Below are 24,923 nucleotides of genomic sequence, written 5' to 3'. Positions count from 1 at the left end.
TCAAGATCCTCAGAGCACAAGTCACCTGTCTCAGGTCAGATCAGTGAAGATAATAATCTGACTTCAATGCTATTCAATGGACTAAAAACAGATCAAAGTCTGACCAAAGTGGTGCAGGAACCTTTTTCAAAGTCGGACCAGTTAAGACAGAAGTATGGATTTCTTGGTTTCTGTTTCTCCCCCACATTTATACTTACTAGGGGTTTGCAGCATCAGTCCGAAGCTGCATCTGTCCCCCAGGGCCTCTGCATTGAGAATACTGCTGATCGCTCGGTTCTGACAGCTTCCTCAGCAGAGAGCTGCTGACTGTCAGCAGCTCTCTGCTCCCTGCTCCCTGCCGCTGGAGCCCTGAGCTGGGGAGGGGCGGGGAGCGGCAGGCTCAGCTCTCAGCAGCTCGCTAAGAGGCTGAGCCAGGTGTTAGTCCAGCCACCTGGTGGATCCGTGGTCATGATGACGTGGTGCCTGGAACGACTTCTGTAATGTCAGCAGAGTGGACTGAAGTCTGCTCTCTGCTGAAAATGGGTCACAGGAGTGCAGAATAAACTGCACTCCTGTGATCCATAAGACAGCTCTCATAAAAGGCACCATTTTTTTTTTACACCTCATGCGACATGTGCTCTCAAAGTCGGAGCGCATGTCGCACTAGTGTGAACCGGGGACAATAACGAATCTAAACACTTGATTATCACTAAATTCTACTTTTCTGTGAAATAGACATCTCACATTCAAATGTACAATAAAACTTTTATTTTTATTATTGGACATTTAGGAATAGGTTTCTTTCCATTTGTGAACCTGGATAACAAAACCGTTTGAAACAATGAAAAGCCATCACTCTTCAGACTATTCAAGTGCAGCAAACACAAAAAAAAAATAAAATTAGGTTGTTCATATTCTGTTTGGCTTCTGCCTGCATGGTAAATTGCTTTTCTCTTATCCTCTGCTGCCATCACGTGGTTACTATTTGTAACTACACTGCCAGTTATATAAACTGTATACAGCAATTATAAAGATTAGTTGTTAAAAAAAATGCAGCACATGCAGCAAAGCACTATACTTTAGAATGTTACAATTGCTGGGCCTGACAGGCCTACATTGTATGGCTTCTAGGAGCGGCAGCTAGCCAGTTTTTAATTTTCATAAATCATTTTTGATTTGCCAGGAAGCACCACTCATTACTCTAAACCCCCAATATACATAAATATGCTGTGATTAATAAAATATGCTGTGATTAATAACCCTTAATGACAAAATTAAAACAAACCTTACCACCTGAAACCAGTTTTTCAACATTAGCATGCTATTAAAACTGAATAGTGGTTACTAAGTTTACATTCTCTCCTAATATTTTGTGCTTAACTCTTAAGTGTTTAAGTCTTGGATGCAATTAAAGCAGTATTAAACCAAAATTTAATATTGCAGCCTACCAATTGTCAGATGTGGTGGCTGCATTCGTATTTTTTTCCCCTCTGTTTTTACCTGGTGATCAGGATGAAGGATCACAGGGGGCACATCTGGACAGCAGCATTGCCAGTCTATGGGGGGGGGGGGGGGGGGGGAGGTTAGATGCTCTTGCATATTTTAATACACTAACTAAAGCCAAAATCCAGCTCAAACTTTAAAACCACTTAAACGTTTTTCTTTTTGGATAAAGGTTTTACATAAATAAATCTGACAATTGTAAGCACCCCTGCCAGAGTTGAATTGTTTGTCTCATCCCTGTAATGAATCTGCAGAAGAGCTTGTTCTTTTAAAAAAAAGAACAGACTTACTGGCCAGATCACTAGATGAAAATAGAAGAAAGCCTTAAAAAGAGAAAACAAATGCAGCCATCATATCTAAGAATTGGTAAAAAGCAATATAACGAATGCTTGCTTCTGGGTTTAATACAGTACCACTTTAACATTTATAAATCACTGTAAATAAGCCAAAAAAGGTAGGATATCTTTTTCATTAATATTTAAATAATGTTCATTGCAATTTTCAGGTTAAAAAAAACACAAGCTTTAGAATAGCTTAGACGACCTCAGATAAAATTATCCTGTTTCTTAAGGTTTACTGTTCTAAAATCTGTCACTTACATTAAGTTCAAAAACATTGCTTTTCTCTTTCTAGATTACCTACAATACCAAAAAGTTGTACAGGGCTGTAAGGCTTTGGAAACCATATCATTAAAATTACTTTATCTGATATTCGGGTCATCAAATTAATGAATGTACTGTGCTACTGTACCTCTGTATTGAAATGCTTAGGCAGCAGGACATTTTCCCGACTTATTCGAATTTTCAAGTAATACACATCCATGATACCAAAAGCATGCAACAACTTCTAAAGATGTTTTAAGTATTTTTGTTTTCTAAAAACAACAAAACAGTTAGTCCCGGTTCACATTTGTGTGATGCAGGAACGCTGCGAATATGCAGCGTGATCCCGCATCGCATCTGCACCCCTGGCAGCTCACACTGCCATATGCGATACGCAGGGGGTGTCAATTAAAAGTTAACGACACCCCCAGTTGCGATCGCATATCGCAGTGCGATCTGCAAGTTCGCACAGAATCCGATCGCACTAGTGTGAACCACTATGCGATCCGATTCTGCTGAGGAAAAAAAAAAAAGGGTAATGCGTGTTGGGTGCGGATGCGGTGCAAATTCAGCCATACAAAAACTGTATGGCTGATTTTGCACCGCACAGAGATCACATAAATGTGAAACCGGCCCTTACACTGTCTGAGCAAAAATCTGCAGTACCTCACAAAAGTGAGTACACCCCTCACAATTTTATAAATATTTTATTATATCTTTTCATGTGACAACACAATGTACAGCTTGTATAAAAATGTAAATTTGCTGTCACCTCGAAAAAACACACAACCAATAATGGCTAAACCGCTGGCACCAAAAGTGAGTACACCTCTAAGTCAAAATGTCCAAATTGGGGCCAGTTTCAATATTTTGAGTGGCCACCATTATTTTCCAGCACTGCCTTAACTCACTTGGGCATGGAGTTAACCAGAGCTTCACAGGTTGCCACTGGAGTCCTCTTCCACTCCTCCATGACATCACAGAGCTGATGAATGTTAGAGACCTTGCGCTCCTCCATCATCTATTTGAGGATGCCCCACAGATGCTCAATAGGGTTTAGATCTGTAGACATGTTTGGCCAGTCCATCACCTTTCCCCTCAGCTTCTTTAGCAAGGTAGTGGTCATCTTGGCAGTGTGTTTGGGGTGTTTATGTTGGAATACTGCCCTGCCGCAAAGTCTCCAAAGGGAGGGTGATCATGCTTTGCTTCAGTATGTCACCGTACATTTTGGCACTCCTGGTTCCCTTAGTGAACTGTAGCTCCCCAGTGCCGGCAGCAATCATGCAGTCCCAGACCATGACACTCCCACCACCATGCTTGATTGTAGGCAAAACATACTTGTCTTTGTACTCCTCACCTAGTTGCCACAACACACGCTTGACACCATCTGAACCAAATACGTTTATCTTGGTCTCATCAGACCACCTTAGTCGGCCTGTCTTCAGCAAACTTAGCGGGCTTTCTTGTGCATCATCTTTAGAAGTTTCCTTCTGGGACGACAGCAATGCAGACCAATTTGATGCAGTGTGCAGCGTATGATTTGAGCACTGACAAGTTGAACCTCCTCCCCTTCAACCTCTGCAGGAATGCTGGCAGCACTCGGATGTCTATTTCTCAAAGACAACCTCTGGATACGACGCTGAGCATGTGCACTCAACTTCTATGGTCAACCATGGCGAGGCCTGTTCCGAGTGGAACCTGTCCTGTTAAACTGCTGCATGGTTTTGGCCTCCATGCTGCAGCTCAGTTTCAGGGTCTTGGCAATCTTCTTATAGTCTAGGCCATCTTTATGTAGAGCAACAATTCTTTATTTCAGATCCTCCGTGTTCTTTTTTGCATGAGGTGCCATGTTGAACTTCCAGTGACCAGTATGAAAGAGTGAGAGCGATAACACCATATTTACCACACCTGCTCCCCATTCTCACCTGAGACCTTGTAAAAGTAACGAGTCACATGACACCGGGGAAGGAAAATGGCTAATTGGGCCCAGTTTTGGACATTTTCACTTAGGAGTGTACAACTTTCGTTGCCAGCAATTAGGACATTAATGACTATATGTTGAGTTATTTTGAGGGGACAGCTAATTTCCACTTTTATACAAGCTGTACACTCACTACATTGCATTGTAGCAAAGTGTCATTTCTTCAGTGTATTCACATGAAACAATATAATAAAATATTTACAAAAATGTGAGGGGTGTACTCACTTTGGGAGGTACTGTATGTTCATATTAAAGTTCCAAGCGCACGTAAAAGCTACCATCAGAAAAGAGCAATTTTATCTTAAGTCACCATGACCACAAAACCATGCTTCTTGTATGGTCTCCTCAATCATTCAATAAGAAACAAGCAATTATAAATCAATTCTAAATATGGTAGTAATTTTTTTTTTTTTTTTTTTTTTACTTTCACTGAAAAATGCTAAGGTATTGTGCATCCCCCAAACTTGCTGTGTTACCGCTAAATACATTGGATGACGTATGTAAGTATTAGGGGGTGCTGGGGAGGCTGCTACACACAGAAGGCTTTTTATCTTAATGCATAAATATGAAAAACCTTCTGCCTTTACAACTCCTTTAAGACAAGGTTCTGTATGCCACTGGCTGCTGTTCATTTACTAACTCACACAGGCAGTCCGGTCCTTCAGCTAAAACATTGCTTATAAAAGTATGCTGGCCATAACTATTTTGAGCAATTTTTTTTTCTACTTTTATAACTTTGTTTATATAACAATTATTGCTTCCTTAACCTATTCAGGGGAAAATAGAGTAAACTAAATTTGTACCGAAATAGACCATAGTATAAAAAGCATCACCACTGGATTACCAAAGTCAACATATCGATGGAAACCTGCAGACTTATGAAATTATTCAGTTTTTGTGCTTTATCTGCATTGCTTACCTGTTATGCTGTAACCATATGCAGCCAATTGGCCCGCCATGTACTCTCCATCAGAGCTGTTATGTGAACAGCCCCAGGTCCGTATCCAAATCTTCTGAGTGCCAGGTATGGTGCTATACAAAGACCAAAAAAAGAATACATTATATATAATTCCATTAAACTGCATTATTTCATAACCAGATACCTATTACAGCGCAAAATGCATGCCCTACAGATTGTCATATTAGATTAAATGACAGTATAGGAATAGCAACCCATAAAGCGGACCTTCACCCTTAAGAAAATGTCATGTTGCCCTGCCTCCTTTTCCCTCTCTGACAACTGGGTATACATCGGGTAAAATAAGTATTGAACACGTCACCATCTTTCCAAGTAAATATATTTCTAAAGGCGCACATAAAATTTTCACCACGCCAGTAACAACCCATGCAATCCATGCATACAAAGAAACCAAAACAAATAAGTTCAGAAATTAAGTTATGTGTAATAAAATGGAATGACACACGGGGGGGAAAAAAAAAAAAAAAAAAAGTTTATTTAAACCACTTTAGCCCCAGAGGATTTGGCTGCTCAATGACCAGGCCCCTTTTTTCAACTTAGCACTGCGTGACTTTAACTGACAATTGCGTGGTCAGTCCTTTTTTTCCTACAGAGCTTTCTTTTGGCGGTATTTGATCTCCTCTGCGCTTTTTATTTTTTGCAATATTAAAAAAAGAAAAAAAAAAAAAAAAACGAAAATTTTGAAAAAGAAAAAAAGTGAATTAGACTTACCAGTAACTCCTTTTCTAGTAGTCTTCCAGGACAGCCCATGAGACCTAGGGCTCATCCTACCAGGACAGGAAACATTAAACCCAATCAAATAAAAGGAGTTGCCCTAGTCCTCACCTTCAGTATTCGAGAACCATAGGACATCCTGTAAAACACACACACACACACACACACACACATACTACATTATACATAATACAAGACAACACCTGGTGGGAATCCGGCTGTCCTGGATTCCAGATTAGTAGAAAAGGAGTTACCGGCAAATCTTACTCACTTTTTATCAAGTCGTCTTCCAGGACAGCCCATGAGACGATGAGCCAGAAACTTACCAGTCTAGAGAGGGACTACTGCCTGGAGCACCTTTCGATCAAATGCCTGTTTCTGAGAGGAGAGGAGGTCCAGGCGATAATGTCTAACAAAGGTCGAAAAGTTAGACCAGGTAGCTGCCTTACAGATTTGCTCTGGTGAGGCACTAGCCCTTTCGGCCCAAGACGTGGACAAGGCCCTTGTTGAATGTGTGTTGATAAATGGTGGAACCACATTCTTTGCTTTATAGGCTTCTGCAATAGCCTGCTTTATCCACCTAGCTATGGTGGCTTTAGAAGCTGTATTACCCCTTTGTGTGCCAGTAAACCGCACAAATAGGGTATCACACTTCCTAAAAGGTTTTAGTCACCTCTAGGTAAGCCAAAAGAGCTCTTCTGACATCCAAAAAAACTAAAATTCTTTTCTTTTTAATTTTTTGGGGAACTATAAAAGTTAGGTAGTACAATATCCTGTGCTCTATGGAAGGAAGTAACTACCTTAGGTAAAAACCCTGGATCGGTTTTTAACACTATTCTATCCTCAAAAATCATAAGAAAAGGATCTCCAATTGAGAGGGCATTCAGCCATCCAAGAATTAAACTTTTTCCACACCTTGGAATATATAGCTCTTGTGACCGGTTTTTGACAGTTAATCAAGGTCTTTATTTCCTTGTCTGAGAACCCTTGGGAACTTAGTATCTGCTCCTCAGATACCAAGCTGTTAGGTTCAGGGACCTGATGTGCGGATGGGTCACCGGACCCCGAGTCAACAGATCCTGTCTCCAGGGCAAATTTATTGGAGGCCTGGAGGCTAGGGCCTGTAGGCGTGAAAACCAAAAGGGAGCTATTAGAATCAGATCTGTGTCCTCTTGGAAGAATTTCCGGAGGACCTCCGATATTAGCCTGACTGGAGGGAAGGCATAGCAGAGCTTGAAAGACCAGAGGTTCGCCAAGGCGTCCACCCCCAGGGACTGATCCCATTGGTTCAGGGAAAAAAACCTTTGTTTTGCTGTTTGTTTGAGCTGCAAAAAGATCCACTTCTGGAAGGCCCCACTTGGCTGCAATTTCTGCAAAGTCCTCTGGGTTGAGGGACCAATTGTCTCGAGACACCCAGTGGCAGCTTAGGTGGTCTGCTAAGATATTCTGAGTCCCTTTCAGGTGACTAGCTGAAATGGAGGCAAGATTCAGCTCGGCCCAAGAGAATATTTTCTGGGCTATACATTGTAACCCCCGACTCCGTGTACCTTCCTGTTTGTTGAGGGACGCCACCGTAGCTATGTTGTCGGATTGAATCTGCAGATGACTTCCCTTTCTGATTTGACGAGTTCTGTGCTTCCAGCTGGGACCATTTTCCCTGTGCTAACTGACTCTGGAGATGTGCCCCCCAACCAGAAGAGCTTGCATCTGTGGTTATTCTTTGAGATATTTGGACAACCCAAGTTAGTCCCTTTGTAAGGTGAGGAGGTGATCTCCACCACCATAGGGTTCTTTCTAACCTGGTGGGAACTTTCACCTTCAGTTCCAAGGAATCCGGAATTCCGTCCCAGTTCTTTAACAGGAACCATTGGAGGGGACGTACCTGGCCCAAGGGACAGCTGGAAAACAGGAGGTCATGAGGCCTATGACTTGTTACGTGTCTGAGTGAGACCCACTGGTTGGTTTGTAAAGAAGCTACCATCTGAAACATCTTTAAGACTGAGTTTTGGGAGAAAAATCTTTTGATCCAGAGAGGAGATCTCGTATCAGAGATAGGTCACTCTTTGGGAGGGTGTTAGGCAAGATTTCTGTTTGTTGATCATCCATCCTAGCAACCCAAGGAACTCCTGAACTGTATGGAGGTCCTTTAGTTTCTGCTCTGAATCTGCCACTACTAGGAGGTAGTCCAGGTAGGGGATGATCATAATGGACTTCAGCTAAAGCTTCCCCCAGGACCTTCGTAAAGACATGAGGGGCTGAGGATAGCCCGAACGGTAGTGCCCGAAATTGATAGTGTGTGACCTCTGGTCCTAGCTTCACTGCTAGTCTTAGGAACTTCTGGTAAGCTAGGTGAATGGGGATGTGAAAGTAGGCATCCTTTAAGTCCAGTGCTGCCATGAAATATTTTGGATACAGCAAGCTTCTTATGGAGTATATTGATTCCATGCGAAAATGCTTGTACCTTATCGAGAGATTTAATTTGCGTAGATTTAAAAATCAATCGATAACTCCCTGAGGGTTTTCTTATCACAAAAATGTGGGAGTAAAACCGTTTGCCCTTTTCCTCCTTTGGCACAGGTATTAATACCCTCTGATCTACTAAGTTTCCGTGGAGACTTAGAGCAGCTGCTTTGGCTTGATTCTTGGGAAGACTGGTCATTTCTCTGGGAATTGAAATCCAGTCTGTACCCTGTGGACACTAGGTCCAAATTTAAAAGGGATTGATGCAATTTCCTTCAATTTGGGAGGAAGGCCTTTAATCTTCTGCCCATTCTGCGAAAGGAGTCCTTGCGATTTGGCGGGGTGCTGAGGAGGGTTAACAGGATGCTCACCCTACCCCTACCTTTGTGTCCAGTCCAGCGTTTCTTGGACAGGGCCTGAACCTCACGTGGGCCTTGCTGTTTGCCCCTGCCCTGAAAGAACTTTCGGGTATATGGGGATTTTTTATTTTCTGGAATTTACTTTTTTTTGTCAGCAGTATGTTCCAGAGCTTCTGTCAGCTCGGGGCCTGAATGCCAGTGATTGGTAACAGGATCAAACACACACACTAAATCTGTTCAGGGTGGTGGGGGAGATCGGTGTAATCCGCACTCATCCTCCTCCATTCATCATTTCTGTTTTTCCATAAGGAGCAACAGGTAAGGGATAAACCTCACTGACCATCTATTTTGGAATTTTATTCCACAGTTCTTTGCTGTCATCCAAGGAAAACCATTTTTAAATTTAGAGAAAATGGTTTCCTCTCAGGATTTTCCCATTCCAGCTTGATTGTATTTTAGCAAGGAGCTGTGTACAGGGAAAACTCTAGCGTTTTTCTTATGTGTTGCATACATAAGATCATGCCAAAAAAAAAATCACTGCTAAGTGATTGATTGTCAGTGATGGTAATCACACACACACCCTGAGTCGTCTGTTCAGGGTGGTGGGGGAGATTTGGTGCAATCAGCACTCATCCTCCACCGTTCAGGATTATTCCATTCCAGCTTGATTGTATTTTAGCAAGGAGCTGCTCTAGCCCTTTTTCTTATGTTTTATATGCATAAGATCATGCCAAAAAAAAGCTACTGCCAAAGTGATTGATTGCCAGTGATTGGTAATCACACACACACACACTCTGAGTTGTTACACAACTGTTCAGGGTGGTGGGTGAGATTTGGTGTAATCAGCACTCATCCTCCTCCACCTTTCAGGATTTTCCCATTGCAGCTTGAGTTGTGTACAGGGAAAAACTCTAGCACTTGTCTTATGGATTGTATATATATAAGATTATGCTTGCACCTTCTCTTCAATTTCTAGTGAAACATACACTGCTTAAGGCCCCTTTCACACTATCCGTCCGGACGGATTCCGTTTTTTCTCAGCGGGGGATCAAGACGCCGATCCCCCGCTGAGCAGCAGGACGACAGCTGTGTCTCCGCGCTGTGTGCGGAGACACAGCTGTCAGTTTCCCATGCATCTCTATGGGGGAAATCGGATGGGAACAGATGGAAAATAGGGTTTCCATCCGTCCAGATTTGACGGATCGGATGTCAGCGGACATGTCTCCGCTGCCATCTGATGCCCCATAGGAATGCATGGGGGGACCGTTCAGATCCGCCAAAACAACGAACAGGGTCCGCCTGTGTGAAAGGGGCCTTAAGCAATTCATCCACATCGTCAAGGGATAATTTTGAATCTGGAACCTTCACAGGACTTTTTCCCCTGGGTTCCTCCCCTGATCCAGACTCTTAACTGAGAAATGAGGGGACTCCGATTCTACCCTGGTGTCGTCACCATATACTCTGTTGGTTTAGACAAAGATGTAGGGACCCACTAAAAAGGTCAACATTCTTTTGGGTGGATACAGTAGAGTCATCTTTAACAAGATCATCATACATGTGCGGCACACTTTTGCTCCATGTGGAACTTAAGCCTAGGCCCGCAAACTGCACATTTATTTTTGGGGGGCTGCATTTGGACCTTGTCCTGAGCCTTGGTCTATCTACAACAACAAAAAAAACATAATTAGTTATGACTCCCCATTTCACCCTCCCACAAAGTGTGTCAGGGTTAAAAGAAATAGTGCCCCCTTTTACCGACCCGATATTGCTTAAAAGGGAAGGGAAAGGAGAAAGACCACCACAGGTATATGCTGAAAGGGAAAATTCCCCATCGCTTACCTGGGAGGTGCCAGTGCCAGAGCCTGCCTCTACCGCCTGAGCGGATGCTGCTGTGGAATCCATCCTGCTCTGCTTGGTGTTCCGCAGCCACTGCTGGGTCTCACCTCACACCGGTGGCCCAGATATCTCCTGTTCGCGCCATGGAATCGGAACTACTGCTTCCGGCGCCTATGGATGTGCGTCACTGGGCTGGAAAGGACCCGGTGACTTCCTTTGGGCCAGAGTAACGCAAGAATTCCGATCTCCTCGTTCCTGGCGCCAAATGCCGGCCGCTCTCCCTGCTCGAATTTGGCGGCCTCACGGGTACACAGCCTATGCTTCTCCAAGGACGCCGCCAGGAACAGAAGAGGACTCCCCCCTGTGATCCACTGGCGACATCCACGGTCCTGCTCTCTCTGGACCTCGAGAACAGGAGACAGCGGTCAGCCCCTATTGCAGCACTAAGGGGTACCACACTTGGTCAGGAGAAGATGCATCTTTAATCCCGATCTTAAAGGACAGTCCATGAGACCAGGAGCAGTTCCAGGAACATGTTACCCCCGGTCCGGAGGAAACACTAATACTGAAGGTGAGGACTAGGGCAACGCCTTTTATTTGATTGGGTTTACAGTAAACCCCCCCCCCCTCCATTGCGGGGGTTACGTTCCGGACCCAGTGTAACGTTCATGCGTTTTTGTTAGTGGATGGATTTACAGCTGCAGAATTATTACACTCAGTAGCCTTGTAGAGAATCTGTTGAACAAACATATCCAACTCTCAGGACTTCATCACCGTGTACAGCCTGTTATATACCATATATATATTAATAGATGTTAATGGAGGGATAGAATATATGAGGATATATAGATGAGAGACAGGCTATTGTATGGTGAGCACTAGAAGTAGTATTAGGAGAGTTGCAGGTGATGGTAAAGAAGATAGGTTCTGATGTCAAGTATAGTGCAGATGGTAAGAGGACACAGATGGAGTATACTTAAACAGAGTAACCTAGTGCAAGGATAGTTGAAGGTAGTCCCAAGAGCTAACAGTCTATGCAGATGATAGTGAATAGATAGATACAGATAGTCTTGGTAATTGCAGTAGATGACAGTAGGAGATTGGTTAGTAAGAATCCCCTGCGGGGTACTTATCACTTAGATAGGTTTAGGAGTAACAGTGTCCATTGGAGAGGGGTGATCCCGTAGCGAGATACGGATCACCAGCGAGGTTTCCGGCTTCAGTTCAGCAAGGGAGAATGTCAGCAGCTCCGACTTCACAGGAGTAGGTGCGGTGAACATGCGGTGAAGGTGAAGACAGCATGCCAGGGGTGATCGGGTGGCGAGACACAGGATCCGAAAACAGGTTCAGGTAGTGAGATACAGGAACGTGTCGAACTGGTATGCTGACTTCAGACAGCGGGACGCTCCAACCATGACGGTTGAACGAGCCATGAGTGAGAGCAAACCGGCGATTGAAATAGCCGCTCATAGCGGCGCTCGGCAATGATGTCATCCGATCTTAAAGGTATATGCGTCCCTTGTTACACAAGATGGGACGCAATTAGGAGAGGAGAAATATGGAGACAAGGGTACCAGAGGTACCAGAACATTACACCCAGCCGCGAAAAGTGAAAATCAGCGAAATAGAAAAACCCTATTGAAATGCATTGTAGGCATGTTTTTTTTACTGTCACTGTACATGTAAAAGCATTTTAAGGTCTTTAAACACACTTTTTAAAACAATAGAAACTCATTTAAACACATAAAATATACTGAGACATAGCAAGAGCTATGGAAAACACAAAAATATTTCATTTTTAATGATTTATATAGTAAAATAACATTACAAAAAAAAAAAAAAACGCAATACAGGTCCCTCTCAAAAAATTTGCATATTGTGATTAAAGTTCATTATTTTCTGTAATGTACTGATAAACATTAGACTTTCATATATTTTAGATTCATTACACAACTGAAGTAGTGCAAGCCTTTTATGGTTTTAATATTGATTTTGGCATACAGCTTATGAAAAACCAAAATTCCTCTAAAAAAATTAGCATATCATGAAAAGGTTCTCTAAACGAGCTATTAACCTAATCATCTGAATCAACTAATTAACTCTAAACACCTGCAAAAGATTCCTGAGGCTTTTAAAAACTCCCAGCCTGGTTCATTACTCAAAACCGCTATCATGGGTAAGACTGCCGACCTGACTGCTGTCCAGAAGGCCATCATTGACACCCTCAAGCAAGAGGGTAAGACACAGAAAGAAATTTCTGAATGAATAGGCTGTTCCCAGAGTGCTGTATCAAGGCACCTCAGTGGGAAGTCTGTGGGAAGGAAAAAGTGTGGCAGAAAACGCTGCACGAGAAGAGGTGACCGGACCCTGAGGAAGATTGTGGAGAAGGAACGATTCCAGACCTTGGGGGAACCTGCGGAAGCAGTGGACTGAGTCTGGAGTAGAAACATCTAGAGCCACCGTGTACAGGCGTGTGCAGGAAATGGGCTATAGGTGCCGCATTCCCCAGGTCAAGCCACTTTTGAACCAGAAACAGCGGCAGAAGCGCCTGACCTGGGCTACAGAGAAGCAGCACTGGACTGTTGCTCAGTGGTCCAAAGTACTTTTTTCGGATGAAAGCAAGTTTTGCATGTCATTCGGAAATCAAGGTGCCAGAGTCTGGAGGAAGACTGGGGAGAGGGAAATGCCAAAATCCCTGAAGTCCAGTATCAAGTACCCACAGTCCGTGATGGTCTGGGGTGCCATGTCAGCTGCTGGTGTTGGTCCACTGCGTTTCATCAAGGGCAGGGTCAATGCAGCTAGCCATCAGGAGATTTTGGAGCACTTCAAGCTTCCATCTGCTGAAAAGCTTTATGGAGATGAACATTTCATTTTTCAGCACGACCTGGCACCTGCTCAGTGCCAAAACCACTGGTAAATGGTTTACTGACCATGGTATTACTGTGCTCAATTGGCCTGCCAACTCTCCTGACCTTAACCCCATAGAGAATCTGTGGGATGTTGTGAAGAGAAAGTTGAGAGACGCAAGACCCAACACTCTGGATGAGCTCAAGGCCGCTATTGAAGCATCCTGGGCCTCCATAACACCTCAGCAGTGCCACAGGCTGATTGCCTCCATGCCACGCCGCATTGAAGCAGTCATTTCTGCAAAAGGATTCCCGACCAAGTATTGAGTGCATAACTGAACATAATTATTTGAAGGTTGACTTTTTTTGTATTAAAAACACTTTTTTTTTTTATTGGTCGGATGACATATGCTAATTTTTTGAGATAGGAATTTTGGTTTTTCATGAGCTGTATGCCAAAATCATCAATATTAAAACAATAAAAGGCTTGCACTACTTCAGTTGTGTGTAATGAATCTAAAATATATGAAAGTAATGTTTATCAGTACATTACAGAAAATTATGAACTTTATCACAATATGCAAATTTTTTGAGAGGGACCTGTATACCGGGACCGCAAAAACTGAACCGCGATGGAGCGGGGGTTTAATGTAATGAGTTTCCTGTCCTGGTAGGAGGAGCCCTAGGTCTCATGGGCTGTCCCGGAAGACCACTTGAGAAAATGACATTTTCAACTTAGTCTTTTAAAAAATATCCAATATACTCAATGTCATATTTTGGCCAAAATGTATTTAGCTACATGTCTTTGACAAAAAAAATCTCAATGGAGCGCATTTTTATTGGTTTGCGCAAAAGTTATAACGTCTACAAACTATGGTGTGAATACTGGAATTTATGCAGCTTTAATTTCTGACTGCCTATCTCATTTCATGATGTGCTAAAATGGCACAACCCCCCCCCAAATTACCACTTTTTGGAAAGTAGACATCCTAAGGAATGTCCTGAGAGGCATGTTGAGCTCATTGAATATTACATTTTTTTGTCATAGGTGTTTGAAAAAAGACTTTTTTTTTTTAAAGTTTTTTTTTTTTTACACAAAGTTGTCATTGAAATGATATATTGCTCACGCATGCCATGGGTTTATGTGTAATTACACCCCAAAATATATTCTGTTGATTCTCCTGAGTACAGGGATACCACATGTGAGACTTTTGGGAGCCTAGCTGTGTACGGGACACCGAAAACCAATCACCACCTTCAGGTTTTCTAATGGCGTAAATTGTGCATTTTACTTCCGCACTACCTGTCACAGTTTCAGAGGCCCTGAAATTTCAAGATAGCACGAACCCCCCCCCCCCCCCCCCCAAATTACCCCATTTTGCAAAGTAGACACTCCAAGCTATTTGCTGAGAGGCATGGTGAGTCCATGGAATATTTTATATTTTGCCACAAGTTTCGGGAAAATTATAATTTTTTTTGTTTTTTTTACACAAAGTTATCACTAAATGATATATTGCTCACACATGCCATGGGTATATGTGAAATAACACCCCAGAATACATTCTGCTGCTTCTCCCGAGTATGGGGTTACCCCATGTGCGAGACTTTTTTGCAGTCTAGCCAAGTACAGGACCCCGAAAACCAATCACCGCCTTCAGGCTTTCCAAGGGCGTAAATTGTTGATTTCACTCCTGACTACCCATCACAGTTTTGGAGGCCATGAAATGCCAAGACAGCACAAACACCTCCTCCACAAATGACCCCTTTTCGGAAAGTAGACACCCTAAGCTATTTGCAGAGAGGCATGTTGAGTGTTCTGCAGATGTCACTTGTCACAAAGTTTTTGAAATTGAAAAAAAAAAAAAAGGAGGAAAAAAAAAAAGCATTTTCCTTTATTTTCTCTTCATTTTCCAAAATAAATGAGAGCTGCAAAATACTCCCCATGCCTCTCAGAAAATAGCTTGGAGTGTCTACTTTGCAAAATGGGGTCATTTGGGGGGGGGGGGGGGGGGGTTGTGCTATCTTGGCATTTCATGGCCTTCAAAACTGGGATAGGTAGTAAGGAGTGAAGTCAACAATTTACGCCCTTAGAAAGCCTGAAGGCAGTGATTGGTTTTCGGGGTCCTGTACGCGGTTAGACTGCAAAAAAGGCTCATACAAGCGGTATCCCTGTACTCAGGAGAAGCAGCAGAATGTATTTTGGGGTGTCATTTCACATATACCCATGGCATGTGAGCAATATATCATTTAGTGACCGCTTCTCTTCTCTGTCAAGCCCTCCACTGGCTTCCGCTCACCCAATAAATTAAATTCAAATTACTTACATCTTACAAAGCAATCCACAGCTTAGCCCCTAGCTACATCACTAGCCTAGTGTCAAAATACCAACCTAATCGCTCTCTTCGTTCCTCTCAAAACCTCTGCTATCTAGCTCCCTCGTCACCTCCTCCCATGCTCGCCTCCAGGACTTTTCCAGAGCCTCTCCAATCCTATGGAACTCCTTACCCTTATCAGTCCGATTATCTCCTACTCTATTAGCTTTTAGGCGATCTCTGAAAACCCTCCTTTTCAGAGAAGCCTTTCCTACCCACACCTAACAAATGTACCTCCATTTTCTCCATCAGCCCATTCCCCACGGTTATTGCCTTTTGTTTTACTTGACCCTCCCTTCTAGATTGTAAGCTCTAACGAGCAGGGCCCTTTAGTTCCTCCTGTTTTGAATTGTATTGTCTTCCCTCACATTGTAAAGCGCTGCGCAAACTGTTGGCGCTATATAAATCCTGTATAATAATAATTTAGTGACAACTTCTGTGTAAAAAACAAAAAAAATAATAAATTTTCCCGAAACTTGTGGCAAAACAAAATATTCCAGGGACTCACCATGCCTCTCAGCAAATAGCTTGGAGAATCTACTTTGCAAAATTGGGTCGTTTGGGGGGGGGGGGGGGGGGGGGGTTGTGCTAAATTTCAGGTCCTCTGAAACTAACAGGTAGTGCAGAAGTAAAATGCACAATTTACGCCATTAGAAAACCTGAGGTGGTGATTGGTTTTGGGGGTCCCGTACAAAACCAGGGTCCCAAAAGTCTCACATGTGGTATCCCTGTACTCAGGAGAAGCAGAATGTATTTTGGGGTGTCATTTCACACATACCCATAGCATGCGTGAGCAATATATCATTTAGTGACAACTTTGTGTAAAAATAAAAACGAAAACAAAATTGTCACCTTCCCGAAACTTAGGGCAAAATATAAAATACTCCATGGACTCAATATGCCTCTCAGCAAATAGCTTTGGGTGTCTACTTTTCAAAAATGGGTCATTTGGGGGATGTTTGAACTGTCCTGGCATTTTATGCTCAATCTTAGCCACACATCACCCACACTCTTCTAACCAAGCCTTTTCTGTGACTTTGTTTACATGAAAAAAAAATGTTTTGTTTTTTTTTTTACTAGAAAATTACTTTGAACCCCCAAACATATTTTTTTTAAAGCAGAGGCCCTACAGAATGAAATGGCGGATTTTGCAAATTTCTTGTCACACGGTATTTGCGCACAGATTTTCCAAACGCAATTTCTGTGAAAAAAACACTTTTTATATTTAATGCACAAATACACTATAATTCCAAATTGTTTGGTAAAATTTAAAAATAGGATCTTATGCCGAGTACATAGATACCAAAGATGACATGCTTTAAAAATTGCGCACGCCTGTGCAGCGGCAACAAACTACGTACATTTTTAAAAGCCTTTAAAAGTCTTTACAGGTTACCACTTTAGACTTACAGGCTTTACGTTCAAAAGACTCATTATGCCTCAAAAATTATACGTTGGGCTGTTTGCTTTCCAAAATGGGGTCATTTTATGGGGGTTTCCATTTTCCTAGTGCTCCAGGGCCTTCAAAAGTGCGATAGGTTGTCAGGAAATTATATGTGTAATTTATGCTCCTAGAATGCCGGACGGTGCTACTTGGATGTTAGGCCTCTGTATGTGGCCTGGCTGTGAAAAAGTCTCACATGTGGTATCGCCATACTCAGGAGGAGTAGTAGATATGTTTTGGGGTGTAGTTGCAAGTATACATATGCTGTGTGAGAGAAATAGCCTGTTAATACGTCAATTTGTAAAAAAAAAAAAAATCTTCATTTTGCAAAGAATTGTGGGAAAAAATTACAACTTCAAAAAACTCACCATGCCCCTTATTAGATACCTTGGAATGTCTACTTTCCAAAAAGGGGTCATTTGGGGGGTATTTGTACTTTCCTGACTTTTTAGTGTCTCAAGAAATGATAGGCCTTCAGTACATCAGGTGTGATCAATTTTCAATGAATAGCACCATAGCTTGTGGACTCTATAACTTTCACAAAGACCAAATAATATACACTTATTTGGGTTATTTTTACCAAAGATAAGTAGCAGTATAAAGTTTGGCCAAAATTTGTGAAGAAAAATTACTAATTTGCAAAATTTTATGACAAACAAAGAAAAATGCGTTTTTTCACAATATTTTCAGTCTTTTTTTTTTATTTATCGCACAAAAAAATAAAAAACCCAGTAGTGATTAAATACCATCAAAAGAAAGCTCTATTTGTGTGAAGAAAAGGACACAAATTTTTTATGGGTACAGTGTTGCATGACTGAGTAATTGTCATTCAAAGCGTGAGAGAAAAGCTGAAAATCGGTCTGGGCAGGTAGGGGGTGAAAGTGCACTGTAGGCAAGTGGTTAATCAATTAATCGCAGCATAGAAATCTGATACCGTCACATGCCTACTTCCCACCACTGCATGTCGCCACTGACTTATTTACGGGAGCCTGCGAACACCTGGGTTACCACTGAATAGTCCTGCAGCCTCATGGGATATGAGACATGTACAAGGAGCCTGCAGGTAGGGGAGGGGGCATGACACAGGACATCCTCCTTGCCTAGGTAAAGGTTTTGGAAGTTACCAAAAAAACACACACTTAAATAATGACAATAATAATTTAGGTACTAGCTCCCCTTCTCCCCTCAGTTACAGGCTGGAGTGACTGAGCAAACCAATAGGTTCCCTTTTACGTTAAACTTAAAAAAAAAAAAATACAATTAATAAAACAGCCATTCGTCCAGCAAATCTGCGTGTATTTTCGTGCTATATGAATTGGGGGGGGGGGGGGGGAAGTAATCATATTCTTTAGACAATTTCCTCAGAAAAAAAAAAAACAAATGTCCTTTTATGGTGAGCAGTAGAAAAAAATATTACAATATGACCAATAGGTGGCGCTGCAGAGTATAGAAAATACAGTATAGGCGGTCCCCAGGTTACAAACAAGATAGGATCTGTGGGTTTGTTCTTAAGTTCAATTTGTTTGCAAGTCAGGACAGGTACATTTTAAGCGTAGCTTAAGCCGAAAAAAATAAAAAATAAAAAAAAATGTTATACGTTTTTTGGATAGCATAGGGTTACCATCCCTGTAATGTTTGTTTTGCTGTCTGTGCCCTTGTTCAGAAGATTTCACCTCACTTTCTGTCCCTGTGACAAATGGATTTGGGAAATTTTGGGTTGCTGTGGAAACAAATATTGGTGATAAAGCTTCAGAGGAGACACCTTTTTCTCATGAGAACTCTTAGAGGAGTGAATTTCTCTTCCTAGGCGTAGTTTTTCTCTCATTTCATGTTGTCTCTCTCTGTAAGTAGGAGTTGTTTTTAATTCAGATGTTTGTAACTCGGGACCGCCTGTATAGAGACCAAATATAGCAATTCTAAAGAACGCTAGAGAGAATTAGACAATTCATGTAACAACGTCTCTGTGATGTAGGCTAAGCCACAAGATTGACCTAACAGAAACTAGACCTTCAAGATACACACATTTATACTACAATAAAATGAAACCCATTCCGAAAACTGTGCATACATATGCAAGTTATTGTTTTTTTGCCTTGTAATTTACAACCCTCAATAAAAAATTGCAAAGTTTTTAAATATATATATATATATATATATATATATATATATATATATATATATATATATATATATATATATATATATATATATATATATATATATATATATATATAGTTACATAGTTAGTGAGGCTGAAAAAAGACACAAGTCCATCCAGTTCAACCTATGTGTGTGTGTTTGCTTTTAACCGTACATTGTATACCCCTGTATGTTGTGGTCTTTAAGGTGTCCATCCAATAGTTTTTTGAAACTATCAATGCTCCCCGCTGATACGACTGCTTGCGGAAGAGAATTCCACATCCTTACCGCTCTTACAGTGAAGAACCCCTTACGCACTTTAAGGTTAAACCGCCTTTCCTCTAGTTTTAGTGAGTGGCCACGTGTCTTATTGTATTCCCTTACTCTAAATAGTTTGTTCCTTATGCTAGGGTCGCCAGTACAGTATTTGTACATTGATATCATATCCCCCCTCAAGCGTCTCTTCTCCAGAGAGAATAGGTTCAGTGCATGTAGTCTTTCCTCATAGCCGATGTCCTCCATTCCCCTAATTATTTTTGTTGCCCTTCTCTGGACTTTCTCCAGTTCCAGCACATCCTTCCTGAGGACCGGTGCCCAGAACTGGACAGCATACTCCAGATGTGGCCGGACCAGAGTCTTGTAGAGTGGAAGAATAATCTCTTTATTTCTGGAGTGAATCCCCTTTTTTATACAACCCAGTATTCTGTTGGCTTTGCTTGCAGCGGCTTGGCATTGCATGCCACTTCCAAGCCTGTTGTCTACCAGTACCCCCAGGTCCCTTTCCATCCTAGACTCACCCAGAGGTTCCCCCCCTAGTGAGTAGCTTGCTTTCTGGTTTCTGGCCCCCAAGTGCATTACTTTACATTTTTCTACATTAAATCTCATCTGCCATGTAGTTGCCCACCCCGTTATTTTGTTCAGGTCTGCTTGCAAGATTTCCACATCCTGCATAAGAGATATTGGCATGCCTAATTTAGTATCATCTGCAAATACTGAGATTGTACTAGATATCCCCTCCTCTAGATCATTTATGAATAAATTAAACAGGATTGGTCCCAGGACAGAACCCTGGGGGACCCCACTTTCCACACCCGCCCAATCCGAGTACTCCCCATTAATCACCACCCTCTGTACTCTCCCCTGGAGCCAGTTCTCTATCCAGGTACTCACCTTATGGTCCATACCTACCTTCCTTAGTTTGTACAGTAAGCGTTTGTGGGGAACGGTGTCAAAGGCCTTTGCAAAGTCCAGATACACCACATCCACAGGCTTACCTTTATCTAAGTGGCAGCTCACTTCATCGTAGAAGGTTAATAGATTGGTTTGGCATGAACGATTTTTCATGAATCCATGCTGATTACTACTTATAATACCGTTTTCATTACTAAAGTCTTGTATGTGGTCCCTTATCATCCCCTCCAAAATTTTGCAGACTACAGATGTTAGGCTGACCGGCCTATAGTTACCCGGGATATATCTCGGCCCCTTTTTAAATATTGGTACCACGTTGGCTTTTTTCCAATCAGCTGGCACCATACCCGTCTGTAAACTATCCTTAAAGATCAAGAATAATGGTCTGGCAATCACCTGACTGAGCTCATTTAGAACCCTTGGGTGCAAGCCATCCGGTCCCGGGGATTTATTTATGTTAAGTTTCTCTAGTTTAGCTCTAAGTCTATCCTCTGTTAGCCATGGCGGCACTTCCTGAGGTGTATTATTTAGTTCGGCCTTACAAGCGGGGTTCGTGTAGCCCCCCGATTCCTTTGTGAAGACTGAAGAAAAGAAATTATTTAACACTTCCGCCTTTTCTCTGTCCTCAGTGGCCATTTTTCCTTTATCATCTTTTATGGGGCCAATGTGTTCTGGCCTCGCTTTCTTACTGTTTATATACTTAAAGAATTTCTTGGGGTTCTTTTTACTCTCCTCCGCTATATGTCTCTCGTGTTCTATTTTAGCCGCCCTGATTTCATCTTTACATTTCTTATTACACTCTTTGTAATGCTTAAATGCTGCCAATGACCCCTCAGTCTTGTATTTTTTGAAGGCCTTTTCTTTAGCTCTAATATACATTTTTATGTTGGAGTTTAGCCACCCAGGGTTTAGTTTTGCTCTTTTAAATTTATTTCCCTGTGGAATGCACTGGTCCACCCCCTTGTTAAGTATGCTCTTGAAGCACTCCCATTTTTCCTCCGTGTTCTTTGTTCCCAGGGTTCTATCCCAATTGATATTTTCTAGCAGCGAGCGCAGTTTAGGGAAATTGGCTCTTTTGAAATTCAGTGTCCTTATATTACCCTTGTGTTTCCTATTACTGTAATTAATACTGAAACCAATTGACCTATGGTCACTGTTCCCTAAGTTGTCCCGTATTTCTATATCCGTGAGCAGGTCTGTATTGTTGGTAATCAGTAGGTCAAGTACCGCATTGTTTCTTGTCGGTGCATTCACCATCTGACCCATGAAATTGTCCTGCAAAACATTTAGGAACTGCCGAGCCTTGGCTGAATGCGCGGTTCCTTCTGCCCAGTCTATATCAGGATAATTAAAGTCCCCCATTATAATGACATTTCCCATCCTTGCTGCCAATCCTATCTGTAACATGAGGTCCACCTCACCCTCCTCCCTCTGGTTTGGGGGCCTATAGCATACGCCCAATATTACCTTCCCCACCGTGCCTTTCCTTTGAAGCTCTACCCATAGGGATTCTGCTTCGTCCATAGCTCCATTATTAATATCATCCCTCATATTTACCTGTATACTGTTCTTAATATACAAACATACCCCTCCCCCTTTTTTACCCTCTCTATCTCTGCGATAAAGGGAATACCCCTGAATGGACGCCATCCAGTCATGAGAGCTGTCAAACCAAGTCTCAGTTATCCCCACAAAATCTAAGTCCTCCTCAAACATCAGCAGCTCCAGCTCTCCCATCTTGTATATATATATATATATATATATATATATATAAAATCTACAGCACATATCAAAAGATTCCACGATACTAGAAAAATCTCTGTGCACAAGGGACAAGATCGAAAACACACCACTGGATGCCCATGATCTTGTTTCCCTCAGATGGAACTGCATTAAAAAGCAGGTATGATTTGGTGATGGGCACCACCACATGGGTTCAGGAATATTTCCAAAAACCAGTCTGCCATGCCACCCAAAAATGCAAGGTAAAGCTCTATAATGCAAAGCAGCCATATCTGAACATGAGCCAGAAACACTGGCAGTCTCTGGACCAAACTTCATATAAAAGGGTTTGCTGCAAAGTGGAAAACTGTTTTGTGCTCCGACGAATGCAAATTTGACATTTTTTTGGAAACCATGGGTGCCATGTCCTATAGATAAAAAAAAGAAGAGGAACCTTCCAGCTTCTTATCAGCCCCAGTTCCAAAGCCTGTATATTTGATGTATGGGGAGGGTGCATTAGTGCGTATGGAATGAGCAGCTTGCACATCTGGAAAGACACCATCAATGCTGAAAGATATATCTAGGTTTAGAGCAGCATATGCTACCCATTCAGGCAGCGTGTTTTGTAGGGAGGGCCTTGCATATTTTAGCAGGACAAGGCAAATAAGCATACTGCTTCTATGGCAACAACATGGCTTCGTAGTAGAAGAGTCTGTGTGCTTAACTGGCCTTCCTGCAGTCTAGACTTTTCACCAATTTTAAGTATTTGGCGCATCTTGAAATTAAAAATACTACAAAAACCCAGAACTGTTGAGCAGATCGAATCCTATAAGTCAGACAAAAATGGAACATGCCTCTACCTAAAACTCCAGCAACTGGTCTCCTCAGTTCCCAGATGTTTATAGAGTGTTGTTAAAAGCATGGATGCTAAACAAGGTCCTGTTCTAACTTTTTTGAGAAGTGTTGCTGCCTACAATTTCAAAATTGCCTTATTTTTTTCCTAAATAGTACATTTTCTCTGTTTAATCATTCCATCAGTTTTCTATTGCAAAAAAAAAAAAAAAAAAAGAAAGAAAATTAGGGGGTTTATGATATTTGCAGATCATTGCAATCAGTTTTTAAATGTAGATTTTCCAAGGTGACCCAACCTTTTTGGAATTGGGGTTGTAAAACTTCTCAGAGATTTGTTTTTAAATGCTGATGTGAAAAAGTCTGTGTGTTAAACAGTGGTAACAATATATTTTTAACTGCAATTGAAATTTCTATGACAATAAAACATGAATACTCCCAAGTGTTGGATTTTTTTTACAAGAGAGATATTATATATACACACACACACACACACACACACACACACACACACACACACACACACATACATACACACACACACATACATACATACATACATACATACATACATACATACATACATACATACATATATATATATATATATATATATATATAGAGAGAGAGCATTTGTTTTTTAAAAGGAAGAACTAAAAACAAACATGCTTATTAAAGTATACGTAAACCAATTTTATACATTTTAGATTGGAGTTTAATCCCAGGTAAGTTTTTCTACCAATGAAAAACTGGGCAGATTTTCCCTTTACCTTCGGTCTTGAAGATGCAATAGGAAATAACACCAACGTTAGAAAGAAAAAGAGTCGGTTTAAAAAAAAAAAAAAATGTTCCACTTACCTCCTCTGTGCAGTGGTTTTGCACAGGGCAGCCCGGATTCTCCTCTTTTCGGGCCCCTCCCTCCTGTCGAGTGCCCCCACAGCAAGCAGCTTGCTATGAGGGGCGCTGAGCTGCAGCTCTGTGTGTCCACTCAGATACGGAGCTGCAGTTCGGCCCAGCACCCTCTCTCTCCTGATTGGCTAACTGACTTTGACAGCAGTGGAAGCCAACGGCACTTCTGCATCCCAGCCAATCGGGAGGGAGAGGCCCGGACGAGCGAGAGACTCTTGGACTTCGCTAGATAGAGAGGGGGCTCAGTTAAGTATTAGGGGGTGCTGGGGCAGCTCCTACACACAGCTAACGTTTTTTCCAGTAGTCTTTAACTACAGCCACCTTTGAGAGACCTTGGCTTCTCCCTTCTCAGGAAACATTCGTCCCATTCAAACAGATTTAAGCCCCCTGTTAGCTGGTGCCCTTCATTTAACCAAGAGTACCTCCGGCCAGCTGGGGAGACACAGACGTATTATACTAACCTTATTTTCCTGACCATCTAATATCCAGACCTTCTTCGGGTGGGTAATGATGCTGTCCTGAAAGACTACTGGAAAAGACGTTACTTTTTAGAGAAACTATTTCTCCCCAATCGCCTTTCAGGACACCTTTGAGAGGATAAGAAAGTACTTAACCTTAGGGTGGGACCACCACTTGAAGGACTTTGCGCCCAAAGGCTGATCCTTAGACAACAGATCCAACCTGTAGTGCTTAGTAAAGGTTGAAAAACTGGACCAGGTTGCTGCCCGACAGATCTGCACTGGGGTAGCACCAGCTCTTTTCACCTGGGAAGTTGCTATAGCCCTAGTGGAATGTGCCCTGATAACTATTGGGGCCTCCTTCCCGCTTGAAGCATAAGCCCGGCTGATGGCTAACCTGAGCCATCTGGCCAAAAAACGTCTAGAGGCTTTAGAATCTCTATTAGAGGCAGCAAATAGAACAAAAAAAAAAAGGAATCAAACTTCATAAATTCCTTTGTACAATCCATGTACTGAAGGACACACCTAACATCTAACCTATGAAAATGATTCTCCTGTTCATTCACAGGATTTGGTAAAA

General features: G+C 42.1%; 1 protein-coding gene across 1 annotated transcript in view; it reads right to left on the bottom strand.

Annotated features, from left to right (window-relative positions):
- The window catches only part of CDKAL1 (CDKAL1 threonylcarbamoyladenosine tRNA methylthiotransferase), a 1,263,425-nt gene that overhangs the window by 1,228,837 nt on the left and 9,665 nt on the right, over positions 1–24,923 (bottom strand). Inside the window, exon 3 of the mRNA XM_082258657.1 lies at positions 4,985–5,097. Coding sequence (XP_082114783.1) covers positions 4,985–5,097 — 113 coding nt within the window. The remainder of the gene's footprint in view (positions 1–4,984; positions 5,098–24,923) is intronic.

Source organism: Pelophylax lessonae, assembly GCF_965119305.1.
Source record: "Pelophylax lessonae genome assembly, chromosome: 5".
Taxonomy (NCBI): domain Eukaryota; kingdom Metazoa; phylum Chordata; class Amphibia; order Anura; family Ranidae; genus Pelophylax; species Pelophylax lessonae.
Note: the sequence above shows the minus strand (reverse complement) of the source record. Positions and strands in the feature narration are given on the sequence as shown.